At 54.9% G+C, this 23,249-nt stretch overlaps 1 protein-coding gene across 7 annotated transcripts in view; it reads right to left on the reverse strand.

Moving 5' to 3' along the window:
- The window catches only part of SLC4A5 (solute carrier family 4 member 5), a 33,876-nt gene that overhangs the window by 2,944 nt on the left and 7,683 nt on the right, over window positions 1–23,249 (reverse strand). For 2 of the 7 annotated variants that reach the window (XM_056363060.1, XM_056363061.1), the window contains 18 exons: window positions 20,220–20,349; window positions 17,578–17,738; window positions 17,195–17,350; window positions 15,463–15,558; window positions 15,078–15,133; window positions 12,979–13,136; window positions 12,795–12,882; window positions 12,474–12,628; window positions 11,968–12,111; window positions 11,604–11,778; window positions 11,115–11,248; window positions 10,728–10,999; window positions 8,015–8,076; window positions 6,941–7,141; window positions 6,092–6,205; window positions 5,604–5,765; window positions 295–473; window positions 122–194 (listed from right to left, as the gene is read on the reverse strand). In XM_056363060.1, the coding sequence (XP_056219035.1) occupies window positions 122–194; window positions 295–473; window positions 5,604–5,765; window positions 6,092–6,205; window positions 6,941–7,141; window positions 8,015–8,076; window positions 10,728–10,999; window positions 11,115–11,248; window positions 11,604–11,778; window positions 11,968–12,111; window positions 12,474–12,628; window positions 12,795–12,882; window positions 12,979–13,136; window positions 15,078–15,133; window positions 15,463–15,558; window positions 17,195–17,350; window positions 17,578–17,738; window positions 20,220–20,349 (2,516 nt within the window). Of the gene's footprint in view, window positions 1–121; window positions 195–294; window positions 474–5,603; window positions 5,766–6,091; window positions 6,206–6,420; window positions 6,535–6,940; window positions 7,142–8,014; window positions 8,077–10,727; window positions 11,000–11,114; window positions 11,249–11,603; window positions 11,779–11,967; window positions 12,112–12,473; window positions 12,629–12,794; window positions 12,883–12,978; window positions 13,137–15,077; window positions 15,134–15,462; window positions 15,559–17,194; window positions 17,351–17,577; window positions 17,739–20,219; window positions 20,350–23,249 lie in introns of all 7 variants that reach the window. The other 5 variants (XM_056363058.1, XM_056363064.1, XM_056363062.1 and 2 more) reach the window with 4 other exon arrangements.

The following is a 23,249-nucleotide window of genomic DNA, read 5'->3' on the forward strand; positions in this document are numbered from 1 at the left end:
AGGAAGGGGATGGGGATCAATGCTGGGGACCATGGTGGGGGTGGGAAACCCAGCGTTTCAGTCCCATGTCCCCAAACATCTGCGGGGAAGGAGCAGGGATGGAGCAACAGGAACGTTCTACCTTCAGGATAGGGGCCAGGAAGACAGAAATCCCCGTCAGCACAAAGACGATGATGCCCGTCACTCTCTGCTCCCTGGAACGATGAGAGAAGCAGGATGAGGCCGTGCCGGCTGGACCTGCTGCTACGTCTGGATTCCCCACCCCGAGGAAGAGCGCGGCCGAGCCTTCCTCACCTGACCCCCAGGAACTGGGGCTGCTCCCCTGGGGCACTGGTCTCCGTCTCCATCTTCAAGCTGTCGATGTGGGCGATGGAGATGACGGTGGCTGCCACGTACCAGGGCAGCCCCATGAAGGAGCAGACGGCCATGAGGATGCCCACCCAGAACAGATCCAGGTGGTAACCCGCTGCTTTCTGCAACACAGAGCCCAGGAGGGGTGGGGGGTGGGGGGGTGGGGGGGCAACGCAGCTCACCATGCGGTTCCTGTAGTCACCCCAGAGCCCAGCAAGGTGGGGCTTCCCCCCGCCCCACGCACCCCCTGCAGCATCGCGCATCGCCATGGTGCGCCCTGCATCACCCCGATGCACCCCACGTCACCCCGGTACACCCATCGTTGCTGCGGCGCACCCTGCATCACCCTGGTGTACCCCACGTCACCCCGATGCACCCCACGTCACCCCGGTACACCCATCGTTGCTGCGGCGCACCCTGCATCACCCTGATGTACCCCACGTCACCCCGATGCACCCCACGTCACCCCGGTACACCCATCGTTGCTGCGGTGCACCCTGCATCACCCTGATGTACCCCACGTCACCCCCATGCACCCCACGTCACCCCGGTACACCCATCGTTGCTGCGGTGCACCCTGCATCACCCTGATGTACCCCACGTCACCCCGATGCACCCCACGTCACCCCGGTACACCCATCGTTGCTGCGGTGCACCCTGCATCACCCTGATGTACCCCACGTCACCCCCATGCACCCCACGTCACCCCGGTACACCCATCGTTGCTGCGGTGCACCCTGCATCACCCTGATGTACCCCACGTCACCCCCATGCACCCCACGTCACCCCGGTACACCCATCGTTGCTGCGGTGCACCCTGCATCACCCTGATGTACCCCACGTCACCCCGATGCACCCCACGTCACCCCGGTACACCCATCGTTGCTGCGGTGCACCCTGCATCACCCTGATGTACCCCACGTCACCCCGATGCACCCCACGTCACCCCGGTACACCCATCGTTGCTGCGGTGCACCCTGCATCACCCTGATGTACCCCACGTCACCCCCATGCACCCCACGTCACCCCGGTACACCCATCGTTGCTGCGGTGCACCCTGCATCACCCTGATGTACCCCACGTCACCCCCATGCACCCCACGTCACCCCGGTACACCCATCGTTGCTGCGGTGCACCCTGCATCACCCTGATGTACCCCACGTCACCCCCATGCACCCCACGTCACCCCGGTACACCCATCGTTGCTGCGGTGCACCCTGCATCACCCTGATGTACCCCACGTCACCCCGATGCACCCCACGTCACCCCGGTACACCCATCGTTGCTGCGGTGCACCCTGCATCACCCTGATGTACCCCACGTCACCCCCATGCACCCCACGTCACCCCGGTACACCCATCGTTGCTGCGGTGCACCCTGCATCACCCTGATGTACCCCACGTCACCCCGATGCACCCCACGTCACCTCGGTACACCCATCGTTGCTGCGGTGCACCCTGCATCACCCTGATGTACCCCACGTCACCCCGATGCACCCCACGTCACCCCGGTACACCCATCGTTGCTGCGGTGCACCCTGCATCACCCTGATGTACCCCACGTCACCCCGATGCACCCCACGTCACCCCGGTACACCCATCGTTGCTGCGGTGCACCCTGCATCACCCTGATGTACCCCACGTCACCCCGATGCACCCCACGTCACCCCGGTACACCCATCGTTGCTGCGGTGCACCCTGCATCACCCTGATGTACCCCACGTCACCCCCATGCACCCCACGTCACCCCGGTACACCCATGGTTGCTGCGGTGCACCCTGCATCACCCTGATGTACCCCACGTCACCCCCATGCACCCCACGTCACCCCGGTACACCCATCGTTGCTGCGGTGCACCCTGCATCACCCTGATGTACCCCACGTCACCCCCATGCACCCCACGTCACCCCGGTACACCCATCGTTGCTGCGGTGCACCCTGCATCACCCTGATGTACCCCACGTCACCCCGATGCACCCCACGTCACCCCGGTACACCCATCGTTGCTGCGGTGCACCCTGCATCACCCTGATGTACCCCACGTCACCCCGATGCACCCCACGTCACCCCGGTACACCCATCGTTGCTGCGGTGCACCCTGCATCACCCTGATGTACCCCACGTCACCCCGGTACACCCATCGTTGCTGCGGTGCACCCTGCATCACCCCGATGTACCCCACGTCACCCCCATGCACCCCACGTCACCCCGGTACACCCATCGTTGCTGCGGTGCACCCTGCATCACCCTGATGTACCCCACGTCACCCCGGTACAACCCATCGTTGCTGCGGTGCACCCTGCATCACCCTGATGTACCCCACGTCACCCCCATGCACCCCACGTCACCCCGGTACACCCATCGTTGCTGCGGTGCACCCTGCATCACCCTGATGTACCCCACGTCACCCCCATGCACCCCACGTCACCCCGGTACACCCATCGTTGCTGCGGTGCACCCTGCATCACCCTGATGTACCCCACGTCACCCCGGTACACCCATCGTTGCTGCCGGTGTGCCCTGCACTGACATAGTGCGCCCCACATCAACCCAAAGCACCCCACATCACCCTGATGTGCCCCACATCACCACACTGCACCCCACATCACCCTGGTGCACCCATCATTGCTGCGGTGCGCCCCACATCAACACCAAGCACCCCACATCACCCTGGTGCACTCTGCATCACCACACTGCACCCCCTATCACCCCGGTGCACCCTGCATCGCCCCACATCACCCCAAAGCACCCCGTATCACCCCGATGTGCCCCAACATTGCCAGGGTGCACCCCACATCACATTGCACCCTGCAACACCCTGGCACACACATCATTGCTGCGGTGCACCCCACATCGCACTGGTGGACCCCACATTGCCATGGTGCACCCCACATCACCCTGATCATCCTGAAACACCCTGTATCGCTTCAGGGCACCCCACATCACCCTGATGTGCCCCACATTGCCCCGGTGCACCCTGCATCACCCCACATCATCCCACAGCACCCCACATCACTCTGATGCACCCCAACATTGCTGCGGTTCACCCCACATCATCCTGAAACACCCTGTATCACTGCAGAGCACCCCGCATCACCCCAATGCGCCCCACATGGCCCTGGTGCACCCTGCATCCCCCATCACTGCTGCAGGGCACCCCGCATTGTGCTGATGCACCCCACGTTGCCACGGTGCACCCTGCATCCCCCTGAAGCACCCTACATCACTCTCATACACCCTGCATCCCCCTCATGCACCCCACAATGCCATGATGCACCCCACATCACCCCACATCATCCTAGAATAGAATCGTTGAGGTTGGGAAGGACCTTTAAGACCATCGAGTCCCACCGTTAGCCCAGCGCTGCCACGGCCCCCACTAACCCACGTCCCCAGGCGCCACATCGACACGGCTTTCGGACACCTCCAGGGTGGTGACTCCACCACGTCCCTGGGCAGCCCGTCCCGGTGCCGGACAACCCTGTGGGGCAGGAATTGTTCCCGACATCCAGCCTGAACCTCCCCTGGCACAACCTGGGGCCGCTTCCTCATCCTTGCACTTGTAACCTGGGAGCAGAGACCGCCCCCCCCCTGCCTCCACCCCCCTTTCAGGGAGCTGTAGGGAGCGAGAAGGTCCCCCCTGAGCCCCCTTTTCCCCAGGCTGACCCCCCCCAGCCGCCCCCCATCAGGCTGGTGCTCCAGCCCCTGCCCCAGCGCCGCTGCCCGGCTCTGGCCGCGCTCCAGCACCTCCGTGTCTTGGTGCGGAGCCCAAACCTGAACCCAGGGTTCGAGGGGCGGCCACACCAGTGCCAGGTACTGGGGGACGGTCACTGCCCTGGTCCTGCTGGCCACGCTATTGCTGACGCAGCCAGGATGCTGCTGGCCACCTGGGCACGCTGCTGGCTCGTGTCCAGCTGACCATCAGCCAGCACCCCCAGGTCCTTCCCCACCAGGCAGCTCCCCAGCCCCAGCGCTGCGGGGGGTCGCTGTGACCCCAGTGCAGGGCCCAGCACTGAGCCCTGTTGAACTTCATCCAGCGGCCTCAGCCCATCGACCCCACTGGCCCAGACACCCCTGCAGAGCCCCCTGTCCTCAAACGGATCAATGCTCCCCTCAAGCTCAGTGTCATCTGCAAACTGACTCGATCCTGAAGCACCCCCCATCACCCCCATGCACCCCATGTTGCCACACTGCACCCTGCATCACCCCACATTGCTACACTGCACCCTGCATCACCCTGTATTACCCCACATCATCCCGAAGCTCCCTGCATCACTCCCATGCACCCTACATTGTCATGCTGCGTGCTGCATCACCCCACATCACCCTGCAGCACCCCACATTGCTACACTGCACCCTGCATCAACCTGCATCACCCTCATGCATCTCACATTGTCATGCCGCACCTGCATCACCCTACATCGCCCCACATCACCCTGAAGCACCCCACACTGCTACACTGCATCCTGCATCACCCTGTATCACCCCGTGTCATCCCACATCATCCCATCATCCTGAAGCTCTCTGCATCACTCTCATGCATCCCACATTGCCGGGCTGCACCCGGCAGTACCCCACATCACCCTGCAGCACCCCACATTGCTACACTGCACCCTGCATCACCCTGATGTATCCCACATTGCCACGCTGCACCTTGCATCACCCTGTATCACCCCACATCATCCTGAAGCTCCTTGCATCACCTTCATGCACCCTACGTTGCCAGGCTGCACCCTGCAGCACCCCCCATCACCCTGCATCACCCCACATCATCCTGAAGCTCCCTGCATCACCCTCATGCACCCTACATTGTCATGCTGCATCACCCCACATCACCCCACACTGCTGCACTGCACCCTGCATCACCCTGATGTATCCCACATTACCACGCTGCACCCTGCATCACCCTGCATCACCCTGCATCACCCCACATTGGTACACTGCACCCCGCATCACTCCGAAGCACCCCACACTGGTATACTGCACCCTGCACCCTGCAGTGCCGCAGCGCACCCCACATCACCCCGCTGCACCCCACTACCTACAGCATTAGGTGGATGTAACACCCTGGAGGCTCTGTCACCCCCAAACCCCCGCGTGAGAAGGAGAGGCTGAGCCCTGGCTTTGCGCAGCGTGCCGAGCCGGGGTGACCCCCCCCGTGCCTTGCAGCAGCACCTGATCCGCACCCCAAAAGTGGGTGCTGGCAGGGATGCAGGGGTACCCGACGCGATGCCGTGACGAGTCCCGGCTCACCCGCAGCTTGTGCTCCTTCCTGTTGACGATGACGGCTGTGATCTGCTGGTCCATGAAGATGAGGATGGTGACCAGGAGGGCGGGCAGGGCGCTCGCCAGGTAAACCCACCACGGGTTCTTCCCAAAGGGAAACACGAACCACCCTCGGTCCACACGGGTGGGCTGGAGGGGGGGGGGGGTGGAAGACAGGGGGGTTGGACACCGTGGTGGAGCCCCGGCACAGAGCAGAGAGAGGGAAGAGCCCAAGCGCTGACATTTTGGGAAGCCCCACCTCACCCCATCACCTCCGAGCATCATCCTTATCCCACATCCATCCCTAAATCCCACCACCACGCACCGGTACCCAAACCACACCCAGCATCCACATGCCTCAACCCAACATTTTTCCGGGATGCTCACTGGGACACCCGATGGCACCCCAGGGATGGAGGGGGGAGAAATTTTCAATGACGCTTCTGGGAAAGGGATTTTATTGCTTTTTTTTTTACCTTAAAATCAGTAGGCACTTGGAGCTTTGGGGTGTTGAGTCCGAAAAGCACATCCAGACCCACAAACATTAGTATGGACATAAAGATAGAGAAATCGCTAATAAGTTTACGCAGCTGCAGGGAGTGAGAGAAAGAGAAGAAAAGGGGGGGGAACCAACAAAAAGAAGGAAAAAAGTCACAGAATTAGAATATTCCCCCAGAAAATACAAAGTAGCTTTTAAGAAGGTGTCCAGACACCACAGGAGCCGCAGTTTTCCCTGAAAGGTGTTGAGGAGCTGGAAGAAGAGTGAGGGTGGAGAGGCGAGGGGTCCCCCCCGGTGCAGCCGAACCTTGATGATACTGGGGATATGGAGCTTAGGGGTGTCCAGTCCGAAACAGGCATCCACTCCGCAGAAAAGCAGGATGGAGAAGACATTGGAAAAATCGGCAATGAAAGCCCTGACCTGGAGGCAAGATGGGGAAACGGGGGTGGAAAGGGTAATTAATGGGATGGAGAGGTGAATTAATGGGATGGAGAGGTGAATTAATGGGATGGAGAGGTTTGCTTCCCACTTCGGCTCCTTCCCTGGGGTTTTCCAGCTTCGCTCACCCATGGATAACCTGGGTATAACCCACAAAATGTAGATTTTTTCCTCCTTTGCATGGCAAGGTGATGGGTTATTTAATATGCAAAGCCAAATCGGCAGCTAAAGGCTCAGGGGGATTTTTTTTGCTTATTTCTTATTGCTAGCAACATCTCCTAGAAATACAGATTTATTTTCCCGCAGCTCTTTGCATCCACCAGACTGCCAGCTCCTGGTTTTCCTACCTTTTGGAAAAGAGAAGGGTGAAACCCGGTGCTTTCCTTACCTTGGTGGGGAAATAGCGGCTGAATTTGAATTTTTTCAGGGTCAAGGTCATGGAGTAGGTGCCGAAGAAGAGGATGAAGGACATAAGGGCCAGGTCGGGCACGAATTTACAGGATTTCCCCACTAAGCTGCCGCCGTATTTGAGACATTCCTTCTTACTCAGCTGAGTCCAGTCCAGAGCTGTTAGGTTAATAGCATTGTACTGGGGAGAAACCCCCCCCCAAAAGACAAAATTAGCATTTTAGTGCAATTGCAGCATGCAAGGAAAAGGGTATTTCTTGACCAAAAAAACAAAATTAGCATTTTAAATAATTGCAGCGTGCAAGGATAGGGGGCATTTCCCAGGTAAATAAAGCAAAATCAGCATTTTTAGCAACTGCAGCATGCAAGGGAAGGGGTATTTCCCAGCCAAATAAAACAAAATCAGCATTTTTAGCAACTGCAGCATGCAAGGGAAGGGGTATTTCCTGGCCAAAATGCAAAATTAGTCTTTTAAGCAAATGCAGCATGCAAGGGAAGAGATTTTTCCTGGCCAAAAAAAGCAACATTAGTATTTTAAGAAATTGCGGTGTGCAAAAGAAGGGCATTTCCCCATTAAAAAAAGAAAATTCAGCATTTTTAGCAGCTGTAGTGTACAAGGGAAGGGGCACTCGCTGGCCAATCCCCAAAATTAGTATTTTAAGGAATTGCAGCATGCAAGGAAAGGGGTATTTCCCTGCTAAAAACCCCAAAATTAGCAGTTTAAGCAATTGCAACATGCAAGGAAAGGGGTATTTCCCCATCAAAAAAAGCAAAATCAGCAGTTTAATTAATTGTAGCGTGCAAGGGAAGGGGCATTTCCCAGGGCTGCTGCCGCCAGGAGCCCCATAGCCACAAGCGAGCCCTGGAGCCACTATTAATTTGGGCAAAAAAGTGGGGATTTGGTGCCACCGAGCCCAACCGTGGAGCCAAATCAATGCAAATCCTGCATCGCCCTCGCTCCCAGCCGGCACGCGTCGCTCCCCGGATGCAGGAGTCCCTCGGATTTGCCCTCCCTTATCCCAAGTTTCCCGTCGGGATGAGCAAAGCCGCTTACCAGAGAAACGTTAGTGGTGTTTGGTGCCACTGGAGCTGAAGCATCAAACAAGGTCGCGTTGGCTGCGGGAAAGGAGTTTGTTATTGAGGTTTTTGGCTAATATCGAGGTTTTGGTATTAAAAGTAGCCGGGCTTTGCCCGGGGAGGCGCAGCTGAGCCCGGCCAGCGTAAAAGCAAATGGGGGGTCGAGCGCATCCCCCGAGAGCCGCGTGGGGATCGGCATCCCGAGGGCGGACCAGGATTCGGGGAGAACCCCCCCCCATGTCTAACCCCGCAGCGACTTCTCCCTGATTAATCCCATGCGCCAGCGGAGAACACGGCTTCTCCTACGGCGGCTTCTCCCTCCAGGGCTGGCGAGTGCCGGGGGTGTGTGTGTATTTTTAGGAACTTCCCAGCTCCTAAAATTATTAGGAGCTTCCCGGAGAAGCCGCCGGCAGCAGGGTTGAGCATCCCGACACCTGCATCATAAAACCACGGGGGCTGAAGACTGAAAAAGCAGCCTGTTCTTTTTGGAGAGGCGGCACCCAATCATGCCCAATTGGCTTTTATTTGTGGGGTTTTTTGGCTATTTTTCTTTTTTAAAATATTTTAAGGGTGTTTTAGTGTCTCACTGCAAAAAAAAAAATAATCCATCTTTTCTAGCCCCCGGCACCTTCTCCTCCAAGTGCAAAAAGCAGCTCCGCTCGGCTCTTCGGGTGATGCAGCTCCGTAGCTTCAGGAGCACCCACGTTCTTTACGGGTGCCCCTAAGCGGGGTCCGGGACCGCTCTGCCCCCCCTCTTCCCTCTGGTCCATCTTCCTGCGCCAAGTGGGAATTTCGGCTGCCCCGACCTGCCGCCTCCATCCCCAGCGCCGAGGATTAATGAAGGAGAAGCGATTGCTGGGTTAGAAGCAGAGACCCGGGAGCTGCCGAAACCGGGCTCCGGGGAACGGCGCTGGCAAACCCAGCATTAAAAACACTATTATTATTATTAATTAGTATTATTTTTTTTTTTCCCCCTCCATAACCTTTCATTATTCCAGAAACCAGCCTTATTAGTGATTTCTACACCTTAAAGGGTAGAATACCACTGGTGGTATTTTAAGAGAGGAGTCTACATAAACCCTTTTAGCAGAGCAGAGAGAAAAGTAAAATACATGGAAAAAAAATAACAACAAAAGCCCCACGGGGGAAGAGTATCAAATATTAAAAGAGTTTTAATATTTAGAAGGCGATACTCACTTGAGATTGAAATCAGCCCAAATTGATGTGTGCAGCAGAGACAAATATGGTACAAATCAGTTATAATGATCAAAAATCAGAACGAATTAAAAAAAAAAAAAGATTAAAAAAAAAAAAGGATGTAGGGGGAATAAACAATTTCTCAATATCTAGAGGAATGGAAAATCCAATGTGGACACCACTGCCTTGGGTGCCCGGAGCAGCGAGGGTGAGGAACGGGGCTGGGTTGCAAAGAGGCTTAAAGGTTTTTGGGGTGCAAATGCCTCTCGGTTGCCCCGGGTTTTCTTGGGGGGAGGGGGGGGGGGGGGGCGGGGGGCTTGGAAAAGGGGGAGACCTCCCTGGAGGCTCAAGGCTCCCCCATCCTCCTGCGCCAAGCCACGGCGGTGGGTGCTGCCGGGCAGATGCCGGCACTGGCGGGTGGATGGAGGTGGTCACGGTCCCGTTCCTGGGATATTTCAGCCCCCCCGGGATCGCGTTGGGGGTCAGGCTTCGCTTTCCCGCAGGTCACGTTTGGGAGGGTTTGGGTTGGGAAAGGACGGCAGCGTCTCGGTGTGCTCCCCACTGCACGCAGGGCTCTCAAAATCCAACGGGATCGGGTCACTCAGCGGGTGGTTGGTAAACAGAAATCGAGGGAAAATGCAAAATGAAAGCGAATAAATGGTATTTCCATCGCAGCGGGTGAGATCTCTTCTGGCAATGACGGATGTATAGGGAACGCGGCTGGTCTTGGATGCTTCTGTTTCTGGGGAGAGCTTCACCATCACAACCCTCTGCCTGCAGCTGATGCTCCCCAGAATTGTTAGCTTTTAGGCTTTTAAAATAAATTCAGCTCGCCTGAGAGCGGGGTTGCTGCCATCAGCCCGAAGCGAAGATCTCCATCCCCTTCCAGGTGGCTGTGGGAGCATCTGAGCTGCTCAATTCAGACCAGGGATCATCCGGTACGTCTATCCAAGAGCAAAACCAGGGGAGCCATCGAAAGATGGTCTTCTCAGAGCCTGATGGCTTCTCCTTTTTGAAAAGGAGTTAAAAAGAGGAGCAAAAAGCAGTCCAAGGAGGTTTCCACACCCAACTGGGACATCCCAGGGTTTCCCAGACACTGGAGAGGACAAAACCCCTCCAACGTATTTTCTGGAGAATAAGTTTCCATCGGCAGCAGGCTGGAATTAATGCTCTAAAATGTCTTCCCCCCCCCACACACACACTGTATTTCCCTTTTATCCATCCATCTGGCTGCTCCAGGCTGAGGCCCCAGCTCTCTGGTGTCGTCCTCTGCGTTCCAGCGAGCACCAATGCGTTCATCCATGGGGAACAAGGCTCTTCTGTCTTGCCCAAGAACATCCTCAGAGGATGAGGTCTCTCCACCCAATGCTGACCGGGTAGCTGTCTCCTTCCATGTCCTTGGCCAACGATCCAGCGGGATTTATCCACAGCGGGACCCCCCCCCCCAACCCCTTCATCTTCCCCAGCCGGCGCCGAAAAAGATGTGTACTCACCTGGGTCGGGGGCGATGCACTCGCACTTGTACATGGTCACGTAATCCGGCTTGAAGTCTGAATTGATGGGATAGTACTTAAAGGCTCCGATCATCTTCTTGATGGCATCGTAGATGAAGATGAAGCTGATGAGGGTGGAGAAGCCTTCCTCCGTGAAGCGGGTGATGTACTTTATAATGAAGCTGGCGTCGGTGGCCACCAGGATAAGGCACTGTAGGGCAGAGTGCAAGCCGATCCAGAGGCGGAATTCCATGTAGTCAATGCCGTTGCCTCTGAAAGCGGGGACAAGGCGAGAGCATCCCCGTGAGAGCACGCTGTGGGCTGGAGGACACCTCCCACCCCCGTACGGATGGGTCCCCGTTCCTCCTGGCACCGCTCAACACCTACTTGCTGAAGTCGAAGAGCAGCTTCTCGAAGATGAGGATGGGGCCGGTGCTGCTGAGGATGATGAGCGGCTGCCCAGCGAAGAGGCAAAACATGGAGCCTGCCATCGCCGTGCCAAGGAAGCTCTCCATGACGCCCTGGGGATGGATCAAACCTAGCATTAGGGATTACGATTGAACCATTGAGCCATTATGGTGATGCTGGGCCACGTTACATCCCCACAGATACCCCAGATGGAGACGGGAGTCAAGGACCTCTGCTTGGACCCACATAGGATGGGTGGGACCATGTCCCCTTGCTCCTGGCAATGCCATTGAGATGGGTTTTCCCATCCTGCAGGTATTTCAGGACTGCCGGTCCCACTCGGCAAAGAATTTACATCTGCAGCATCAAAGCTTGGCATGGCACAAGGAGGGTAAAACCCCTCCTGCCCCATCCCATCCCATCCTGTCCCATCCCCAAGCCAAAGTGACCCCTTTCCTCGGACTTGACCTGGTAGTTGTCCGTCGCGTCCCCAAGCAAGCCCCCAAATGTGATGGCATTGGTGATGCAGCCCAGGTAGATGAACAAGATGGCAGAGATGGACTGGATATGAAAGCCTTCGTAGAAGTCACTCGGGAACCAGGGCAGCTTCCTCTTGATATCCAGATAGAGGCCACCACAAAACCTGGGGAGACACCACCAAGGACCAAATGCTCGGGCCTCCCACCAAACCAGACACGGTGCTGCGCAAAAGCCCGTGCCCAGAAGGATCTCACCCCTCCATGCCCCAGCAGACCAAGGGCTGAGCCAGCGGGAGATGCTGATGGGTGCTGGCACCCTCCGAAGGTTTTTGGGCGGTGTGGTGCTGGCTCACCTGCCCGTCCACGCGAGCTCTTCCCCGATTTCATGAACTTCGGGCATCTCCCCATCATCGCTGCCTCCTCCACCGCCCCCAGCGCCTGCCCCACCGGCCGTGCCGTTCATCTGTCCCACTTCGTTCAGCGAGAAAACAGATTTCCTATGGGAGAGAGCCACTGGTGTTGGCCACGGCACCTGCCCTGCCAGCCGGTCCTGTGCAGGGGTCATGGCCAAGGCCATGGGGGAGCGCTCTGCCTGTGCTGGAGCTTGGCTTTCGGGGGGAATTTGGAAAAAATCAAGGGCTGCATTTGCTCAACCCAGGCGGGTAATGCAGATTTTGCAGAGTGGAAACAGTCCTGAGCTGATCTGGGGCCAAAAACTGCTGAAAAAGCAGTTTCTGGAACGTTCACAGAGATGGTTTCTTGGGATGAAGGCAAGCAAAGCTGCTGACCTCCAGCATCTCCAGAACAGGAGGGATGGGGGTGGCCACAGCGCCGGTCCAGCACCACGCCTCCCACCCACCTCTTCTCAGCTGAGGGCACTTTTTTGGGTGGCTCAATCCTAATGTTGGGGTCCCACTCGCCAGGTGGCAGGACGATGACTTCATCCAGGAACTCATCTATGCCGGCAATCAGGTCTTCTCTATCCCGGGCTTTGTAGGCAACGTCGCTGAAGAGCTGGGAGTCAAGGGAGGAGAGGTGTCAGCCTGGGAATGGCATCCACCAAACACGTCCCACATCGTGATGGGATTTAAAAGCTCATTTTTTGGGGTGACAGGATGAAAATTGCTTTTTCTTCTTAGCTTTGAGCAAGGGGTGAGGGCCAGGTGTGGCATCTACTCACATCGTCCACCATGAGAGTCGCGATGGCTCTGCCGATCTCGTTGTAGGATTTGGCTTTTCCCGCGGGACCAAGGAGAATAAAGAGGAACCTGGGAAGGGAAAGGCACCGTGTTGGCAACCTCGGACCACCAGCATCCACGCCATGAGACCACTTGGTGCTTTGGACCCAAAGGAACTGCGCTGACCTGGTGGGGACAGGCACCTCCGTCACCCCTCCCAGCATCGTTGCCTGGAGGAGCCGCACGAAAGCCACAAAGGGCTTCTCCAGGAACTCCACTTCTCCCACCAGCACATTGGAGGCCTCGGCATCCTTGGGGATCTTCTTGATGAACTTGTTCTTCAGCTGTTGGAAAGACGAGGGTGGGGAAGGGAACGGTACCCAGATTTGGCATCTCCCCCTCTTTTCCACACCCTGCACCCAAAAGCTGAAGCTGGAGGCTTGAACTTCTGATGGTCCCAGGACTCCCAGAGGTGGGGATTCAAGAGCCATATCCAGGGATAAACCAGCAAGAAATTCAGGAAGCTGAATTTCTTTGTTACTCAAAACCACGAGTAGCCCCAGATAAGCTGGAAACCACACGCTCGGGGCTCCCTAACACGACGTGCAACTGGGCGCTTTGCGACAGGTGCTTTGCTGGGCTGGGGTCTGCGCAGGGAAGATCCCACGCAATCAATCCCCCTGCGGAAAATCTGAGCCCCAAATCTGGATCCTGGAGCAAGCCAGCACGTGTTTTTGCAGGTCTGTTTGCAGCCCTGCAGCCCCAGGCTCCCCCGAGACCCCCGTACCGTGCACGGGGGAGGTTTTATTTAGCTTGTTCCTCTCTGGTCTCATCCTCGGAGCAGGAACAAATAATGGAAGTAGGAAACCTCGGTCATGGATTTATTCCCTGTCTCTTCTCCCCTGCAGCTCTTTCATTATTAGTCTAAAAGGGTTCAATACCGACCCAGGCAGGGTGTTATTATAATCTATATGCCAGCATGAGGGGAGGCATGTGAGCCGGGCAGCAAGCTCTCCCCTTTCTAATCTTTTAAACCCAAATGGAAAAAAAAAAAAAAAGAAAAAAAAAAGAAAAAAAATTATAATAATAAAGCAACTCCTCCAATGCAGCTTGGAATAAGCAAGAGCAGGAGTTAACAGTGACCACTAAGCTTCGTGTAACACTTAAAAAGTCCCTTTGTAGTGGGTCTAATAGGGCGATTAAACCTAAATGCTTTGCATATTTTGGGATTAACCCTCCGCACCCCACTGCTGGAGGCTGATGTTTGGGGTTCGTGCGTGGGCAGCTGGCTTGCTTCATTGCAGCTGGAATTGTGGAAGGTGCCCTGGGAACCTTCTGCCTCCCTGATGCGGTGGCATCCCTGTCCCGTGGCTCCCAGCAACACATGAATTCCCATCCTCCGCTTCCCCCTAAATTGCACCACCCCGGGTAAGCCCAGCAAGGACATCCCTGGGGAGAAGCAAGCTGTCATCCCACACAAACACCACCTGCCTTTAATTTTTTTTTTTAACGCAAACAGAAACAAAGCAAAGCCCCTATAAGGCATCAACAGTTCCCAGCTAAACAGCCTGGATGCCGGGATGGGGATGGGACATCCAGCAAAAGAAGGGCACAAAACCTGGCTGATCCATCGCATCTCCAGCCTGACCTCCTTCCCAGCTCTCCCACGCAAAGCAAACTGGGGGGGAAGAGCCCCCCGACGGAGCGTTGCATTAAGAAACCCACGTCCATCACGGTGCAAAGAGGGAAAAATAAAACCCGCCTCGATCTACAGACCGTTGTCCCGAGAGCTGTGTTCCTGCTCGCAGACCGGGTGCTTGGATGGGATCTACCCCTGCAGCCTGCCCTCACCCGGCCAAGCAAAGGCTCTTCTAGGATCCCTGCGTTCTCCCAAGCACCCTTCCCTACCTCCCGAGAGATTTTAAGGATCTTTTTTCCTTCCACCCGAAAGATCTCAAGCTCTATCAGCATCTCCGCATGTCCCTAACCCCGCGTTCAACTTGCAAGCCCAGGTATTATTTCTGGAACAGCTTCCCCATGAGTTAGCAGGGATCAATACATGTATTAATTTCCCTAATTAGGAATTTGTGCGGGTATCGACTGAGCGAAGCCACACAAGGCTCACATGGACCTTAACAACCCCAGAGCCCCGGCTCCATCGCGGGTCATGTCAGAGATGCTCCTCACAGCAGCGCGCTGGGGGGTCTGGGGGTGGTTACTTGGTCGGTGCGGGTGGGTTTGGGGGTGGTTACCTGGTCGGTATGGGGGGGGTTGGGGTTGGTTACCTGGTCGGAGCTTGGTGTGTCCGAGATGTCGTTCATGCTCCGACTCTGCGCGTGACCTGATGGAGAGAAGAGCAAACCACCCCATGGCGTGCAGCCGAGTTACAGCCCCACGTGCAAGGAGAAAACGTGGCAGGAAGACTTGAGTGCAAATTAAAAAACCCAACTTATTTATTATAGCCAGGCTTGCAAACCAGGCACAGGGAGGTGAAAACCCAAGAATATGAGTTTCCTGATACCAGTCACCCTGTGGTTACCCAAACCACACCTCATTTATGCCTGTGGTGGGATCCCCTCGTAATTGCAATTGCCCGCTTTCGTATTGCAACATAGATTTTGTTTCTCCCCTGCTTCTTTTAGCGGTGTTTGTGCCCCCCCCCCAGCTTACGCAGGCGGCCGTAGCTCGCGCTCTGTCGCATCCGCAGGTCCTCGGTGGAGCGGTGGAAGGCAGCGCCGGCGGCTGGGCTCCGGACGGGGCTGCGGGCTGGGGGAGAGGAGGTGTTAGAGGAGATGCAGGTGCCGCGAGAAACCCTTGGGTGATGCTGAAGGCAAGAGACCACCAGGCTGGAAAAACCAGCTGCCCAGCACAGATGTGACCCTTCCAGGGCTGATTCACCAGCAATGTGCCTTTCCCTCCTACTTTCATTTGCACTTTTATCTCACCCACAGTACTACATTTCCCATTAGCCTAGTATATATTTCTCATTATCAAAGAATAAATTGCCTTAACCCAGCTGTCCCACTGCTGAGGCTCCGTGCAAGGAGCCTGCACCACCCCACGCCCTGCCGATGCTCTCTGCAAGGCTATAAATGGGCTCAGAAGTGCAACTTCTGCTACTTAAGAAACCCCAATATTTTATTTGCCTTTTTAATCTAATAATTCTCCAAAGAAAGCTACGCTTGAAATTTGCCATGAACTTCATGCTTCCAGATATTGATGTTGGCCACCGCCAAGTTTCACCTTAATGTTTCTTCTCCCTGAACTGGTGGTGAGCCCCAGTTTTCACCTCAGATTTTAAACTGAATTACTTCCCTCTAAAGACTTCCCTTCCCCACCCCGCATTCTCTGTGTTAAACCCAGCATTTTCTCAGAAAACCTCCTCAACTCCCAAAACTGTGTTATCCTTTTGGAAAACCACCTGGACCAGCTTTGTTGAGCTGCTCCGCACCTCTCAGAGACACCAGCTGCAACCACAGCATCTGTCCTTTTCTTTTTTTTTTTTTTTTTTTTTTTTTTTTGTTAAACCCACCAAAAATAATAATGAAGTTCCCACTGGGTATGACCCTATTTTTGGGCATTTATTCCAATATCACAGAGTTGCCATTGGCACAAGAAATGCGAGGGACCCCTCTGCTCCTGCCAACGACCTTCTTTTCCTTGGTGTCCCTATTTGCAAACTCAAAGCAATGCCATCGTCTCAGCAAGGAACTAAAAACGCGAAGGATGCTCCTGTTCTTCCCACCTACAGGGACTAACTACAACATTTCCAAGTTGTGCTGCGTTTTGAAGGCTTCTGGGCAAATGTTTGTTCAAATATCTAGGATGGTGGCCGCTTTGAAACTTGGGAATGCCCATAGCGTGGGAATATTGGTTATTGACAGCCTCTTCCATGTACACTTTGAGCTTGGGCATTGCTGCTTCTGTCTACGCGGGGAGCAGCCGAAGCCTGGCAAATCCCGGGCTCCACCAAATGACCTCCATTTAAACCTAAGTAAATAATCTAGCGTGAAAACAAACAAATCCCCTTTTATAATAGCTCAAAAATAGGCAGGTTCAACCGCAGAGCAGACTGGATTTGTCTGTAGGCTGCTCTGCCAGAAAGCCCCTTGGCCAAGTGACCACCAACGCCGCCGTCCCTCGCACAATGCCATCATCTCTTGCACAACGCCATCGTCCACCTCAGCAGACATCCCCTTGCCTCCCACCTCCCGATGACCTCCCACCCTTAAAGCCACCAGTGGCAGAGATTTTGGGGTCTTCCTCAACGCAGTAGATAGTTGGGTGCCCCAAATGGTGTTGGGTGTCCCCCTTTCCTTCGTCTGAGATCTCCCTCCCCCCAGGCTTGCTCACCGATGAGTCAAGGATGCAACCAGGAGCAGGCTGGACCCCAAGGACTCACTTGTGCTGGAGGAGACGGACTTCCCGATGTCGGCCAAGGACCGGTGGATTGGCTTCTTGGTTTGGTGGCGGTGCTTCCTGAGGAGCACGTAGCTTATCTTCTCCCGCAGCTCTGGCTTGAGCAGACCATCCTCGATCTGCTTCTCAATGACATCGTCTGCAAGCACCGAACGAGGGAGGTGCATGCGTTACCCCAGCACAAACCCTCCCAGAAGGCTCAAGACAATGCTTGGTGAACCGAGGTGTTGGCTCTCAACTCCTGTCTTGGCTAATAAATTGGTTTATATTTGCACATAACAAGAAAATGCATTTAAATCTGTTCCTGGCACTTTAGGTCAGGGGGAAAAAGCCACCTGAAACCACTGATACCCCGCTGGCTCCTACCTATAATTTGGGGCAGAGAGTAGCCATCTAAGTCCAGGAGCACCGTTCCCGTCTGTAGACACGTCCGCAACTCAAACAGGCTGTGCAAAGACAACGTGGACACGTGGGGCTTGCTCCACCTCTCCCCTCCTTCCTCCACCTTTTCTTCAAACTTTATCCACCTGCAATGAGAGCGGCAGCCATGGGGACGGGCACGGTGTAGGAGAAGAGAATAAGAGAATTGCTTTTCCTCTTTTCCCTTCTGCAGGTGGCTTTGCAAGCCTGGAGGAATTCATCCTGCAAAGTTTTGGCTTGTTATTCAGGATGGGAGCGGAGAAATTGAGTAACATCATTAGACAAAGTGATGCTTGCATGGCTGCAGAGCGGAGCAAAACCTCTCGGCTCCCCCACTGAACTCAACCCTGCAGATTTAACCCTCCTCGAATTGCTCCTGCGAGATTTGGGAGGTTTTCCCCTGGAGCTGACCTTGCCGGAGCCAGGCTCTGCACCCGCGTGAACCAGCCATGCACACAGCAAAGCAATTGCAAACATCTTTTAAATTCCTTTGCAATGCTCAGACTTACACCTGGGTGCCTCATCCCCATGGTGGGAGATGGAAGCCCTTGGAAATCGGTCCTTCCACCTCCGCTCCTTAATTTTACAAAGCAAAGACTTCCGAGCAAATCCAGGAATGGTGGCTGGTTCCTCCCAGCTCCCCAGGGATGGGGCTCAGGCTCCGGGGAGAGCAGGCAGCTCTCCACAAGACGTCAGTTTGGGGAAGAAAGCTGCTTTTCCTTTACAAGAGGTTTGCAGGCTCCGTGGATTAGCCTACGCAAGGGCTTAACCTTACAACTTTTAACTGGTACGACTGGGGTTTGGGTTCCTGCTGCCACGGAGGGCACAGACAAGAAGGATGGAGGAGAAGAAAGGGGGGTGGGAAGAGCTGATGGCTCACAGACGCTGCAGGGGAAGGGTGGGGAGAGCCCGGGATGGTATCAGTTGCAGGGGCAGGGAGGGTGTTAAAAAGCTGCTGCAAAGAGAAAATGTTGGGTGTCCCTCTAAAAAAGCCCCAAAATATTATCTGGGAGCACCAGGAATGGCCTGTGCTGGGCACAAAACCCCCGCACCTCCAAAAATGTACCATTTGGCCCCAGTGCCCACAGCTCCAAAGCTCCCCACCCTGATTTCTTTACAGAAAGCCTTCCTCCAGCCCATCAAACAACGCTGCTTTTATTGGCAAGAAATTCAAGCTTCCCGCCACAGCACCCGCTAAGCCCCGCCGGCGCTCGCCCAAAGCTGATTAGGTCGCTTTTCGTTTCTTTTTTGCCTCATTTTCCTGCCAAAAGTGGGTTATTAGTGAGCACACGGGGTGGCAGCTTGGGTCGGCGTGCAGGACTAGAGGCACGTTTCCAGCGGCGCCTTTGCCCTGGGACCGACATCCCGTGATGCTTTCGCCAAGGCTACAGCAAAACCCCATCTCCCTGCTGTGCTCAGCTGCTTTATTTCCATTTTTTTCTATTTATTGAGGATTTAGCCACAGGTAGCGCTGCTCCCAGCAAGGAGCTGCTGTCCCGCAGCGGCTGAAGAGGCTGAACCGCTCCTCGCTGGGGAGTGGAAATCCAGGACTTGAGAAACCTCCATCCTGCCAGAGGAATTTGGAAACCTCCATCTCAAGCCCTCCCTGATGAAAATCCCAGTGGAAGCGCTTTTTTTTTTGCCTTCTGAGCTTTTTGGGGAGTGGGGAGGGATGAGCGGATACCTATGCAAAATGCTGGTGGGGAGGAATTAAAGATTTTAGCAGCAGCATCCCTGCGCTGCCGCATGTCGAGCAGGGATGGCAACCAGGAGGATGCTTCAGAGCTTCCAAAGTTTTTGGTGATGCCAATAACCAGCCCAAGAGACGGGGCGAGCATCCACAGGGCCTGATCCCGCTCCTTCTCCATCCCTCGGGTGAACCTCTGCAGCCAGACTCGGAAATCCCGCATATGCTACCAAAAGGAAAGGGCTTGGGGTACCATCGGCATCCCTGACCCCCTTCCCAACACTCCCCCAAAACCCCAACCCCGCTAGCCCTTAACACGGCTGAGGCTAGGAAGAGAAAATCCCACTTGAATTTGATATTTTCCCCTTGGATAAGCTCTGAATTCAATAAAGACAACGCTACTTGCAACTTCTTTAACACTTCTATTAAAGATGTAGTAGGTGGGTTGAGGGCAGGAGGAGTTTAACTCTTGGCCTGGCCAGCAAAAGTCGGGGGGTGGGGGGAAAGACCTGGGAAAATGTTTGTTCTGTCCCCTGTTCCCTAATTTTCCGCTTTCCCAGCATGTTATCCTGTTTTTTTCCACCCTCCCAGCCCTTTCTGCAGGGCTTCGCTGCCATGCTGCCCTGGGAATGGGAATCCCCCAGCTCTGGGATTACTCCAGCCTGGGGAGAGGTGGGAAGAGATGGGAAATTTTCTCCCTTCCTCCTCCTCAGCCGGCTGCAGCCGCCGTGCCAAGCCCCCCAAAACGCTGTGTTTTCCGCATTTCCCTAGTTCAGGCATGGCTTTTTTAACCTCATCGGAAATGATGCTCATTCCCTGACCCTGTTTCCACCCAGGGATATTTAGAGGGAGGGTCTTTCCCCGACACATTTTCAACACCAAGCATCCCCCCCTGGCTCACCTGGCCGATTCTTTCCACTCCATCTCCTCGCCGTCGTGCTGCAGCGTGTCCATCTCCGTGAAGAGCGTGGGGTTGGGAGCTTCATCGTCTTCCCCCAGGATGTAGCGGAGGCGCTCGGCAGCCGGTGACACTGCCAGGGGGAGAGGGGAAAAAAAAAAAAAAAAAAGAAAAAAAAAGGTTTATCATCGGCTGGAGACAAGATGATCCTGCACCATTCCCACATGGAAAGCCCCAGGGTGGATAAAGAGGGATCTGTAGGGCTATTTAGGATCATGGGGTGAAAAAAGGAGGGTTTGAGGAAAATGTTTAAGAGGAGAGCTACTGGGGAGTGGGGGAACACTAATTAATCCTGTTCCAAAATCCCCGTGCAAAGACATACGGATGCTGGTGGAAAGGATGAGCGGAGGCTGCGTAGCAGCCAGGAGGGGAATATATAGGTCTGGGCTGGGAATCAGGGAGTGCAGCCACCTCTATATACAGCACACTCAAATTCCCCTTCCAGGAGCATGGTGTGCCATGTTCCCATGGGGGATCCCACATTTTTCCCTACCACAGAGCCTGTTTTTGCCAGGTTAGAGCCACCTGCCACCGACAACCAAATCCTTACGGTCTCCGGCACTGAATATCGGGACACACGAGTGCTCGGCACAAGTTTTCCCACTGGATCCCCGAGGGGAACCTGCATCATTCGAGGGCATTAATACAGACGTACCCTTTCTGCAGGAAAAATCCAGCTTTTTGCTGCAAATAATGGGGCAGGCTGGGGAGGGCACTTATGCCTCCCGCTCCCTGCGGTGTGTTTTGGGAAGGGGAGCAACCACACATCACCTGCCTGCAAACCTCCTGACCGAGGGGAAAAGGGTTTTTCATCTTTGGTGCATTCCCTGCAGCCACAGGAGGGTGACCGACCTGCCCTCTTCTCCCCCCCCCCCCCCCAAAAAAAAGAAAATAATAAAAGCCAGGCTGGGGTTTTCTTTTAACCCTCTCCATCGTCACCTGCTTTTCTAGCAAAGCCTCATCATTCTGGTTGCAGGGAAGGAATCAAACACCTGGGTTTGAACCGGGATGTGGCACGGATGGGACCGCTCCCCAGTCGCCCCGTTATTCAATCAAGAGTTTAAAATCAGCCCTACGCCAGGCTCCCTGGAAATGGTGCGTTTTTAATAAAATCTTGGGTCTTAGCCCTCTCCTAAACCAGCAGGAGTCAATCCAGCTTGGAAAATGCCTTTGTTAGGGGAATCCTCCTCTTCTCAAACCCGGGAATTAGAAAGTTGGGTAAGAGGGTAGACAAAAAAAATCCGGGAATTAAATTGTGGTGTGGGAGAGGAGGAAAAAATGGGGGGATGCTGCCCTGTCCCCCCACTGGAGGAGACGAAACCCAAGTCGCGGCGGCTGGGCAGGCATAGGATGTCCCCTGCGCTCCAGGCTGAGCCTGCTTAACCACGTAAGCCCTCTAAGCCCCACCAGCAGGACTAAAGCCCTGTTGTCAAGTCCTCCTTCCACTTCCATAAGCTTCATTATTATGATTATTAATATTCCTGTTAATTTTAGAGCCAGGCTACATGCCTGGAGGGCTTCAGGCTCTTTAAGCCTAAGTGCTGTTCGCATAAGAGGGGATGAAATGGGGGCGATGCTGGCGCGCCCCTGCCCCCGGCCTTGTGCTGTCTGCTTTGCTCTGCAGCCCAAAACTTCATATTCCTGCAAAACCCCAAATTCACTGCAAATGCAACGAGCCAGACCAAAAAAAAAAAAAAAAAAAAAAAAAAGGGGGGGAGTTTTCTGGAAATATCTGTCTCTGGAAGGACCTCTGGATGCATTAGTGAAAAAAAAAAAAAAAAAGGGATTTGCAATTTTGCAGAAAGAGGGAGCAGAGGGGTTAGAGCTTTGCAAATCCTTGACTTGGTGGTTGCTGCTCCCAACGCTGCCCAAATTCCCCCCTTGGGTGCTTAAGAACGGGACCCTCCTGAGACAGGTATTTCCAGAAAATTCCATTATTTTTTTTTTTGTGTGTGTGGACTGGCTCGTTGCATTTGCAGTGAATTTGGGGTTTTGCAGGAATATGAAGTTTTGGGCTGCAGAGCAAAGCAGACAGCACAAGGCCGGGGGCAGGGGCGCGCCAGCATCGCCCCAAATTCACTAAAATGCAACGAGCCAGACCACAAAAAAAAAAAAGGGGGGGAGTTTTCTGGAAATACCTGTCTCAGGAGGGATCTCTGGATGCGTTTGTCAAAAAAAAGGGATTTGCAATTTTGCAGGAAGGGGGAGCAGAGAGGTTAGAGCTTTGCAAATCCTTGACTTGGTGGTTGCTGCTCCCAACGCTGCCCAAATTCCCCCCTTGGGTGCTTAAGAACGGGTCCCTCTGGCTTCAGCCTGCTGGAGGGTCCCCGCAGCGACTCGTTTTGGGGCGTCGGGGCTGCGCCACACTTAAACCACTGGAAACCACAAAAGATAAAGGAAAACTTGCACACAAAGAGCTTTTTTTTTAGGTTGGCTTTGGGTTTTTTTAGCTTTTTTTTCCCCATCCTCCCCCAGTTTAAGGAATAAATCCATCTCTCAACACGTAACACGTGCTTCATGGCGGCGGCTGCCCCTGCTCCCCACCGCTCACTGACCCGAGCAAAGAGCCGGTTGCTAAACCAACAACGCCGGGGCTTGGCCGCGCAGCCAAAATTCACGGTGTTTATTCACCTGGAGGACCCTTTCGTGCCTGGGAAAGCACCCGGCCCAGCATCTGCTTACAACCCAGCTCTTGTTTTAATTTTTCTCCCGGAAATTTAAGCCAGCATCTAAATTAATCCCATGAAGCAGCAGGTATTTGCGTGGGAGGAGATACTGAATAACGGCACCCAGGGCTTGGCACCTCCAGGGAATGCAGCCACACTGGCCAAAACCACCAAAGCCACCCCAAAATCGGTACCTATTTCTTGCAAGACACAGTTCAACCAGTGCCCAGAGCAGATCCCTACCTCCCCAAACCAGCTTTTCCCATGGGAAAGTGCTCACAGCCGCAATTCCTGCTTTACACCCGTC

This window comes from Falco biarmicus, chromosome 18, assembly GCF_023638135.1.
Source record: "Falco biarmicus isolate bFalBia1 chromosome 18, bFalBia1.pri, whole genome shotgun sequence".
In the NCBI taxonomy this organism is placed as follows: Eukaryota; Metazoa; Chordata; class Aves; order Falconiformes; family Falconidae; genus Falco; species Falco biarmicus.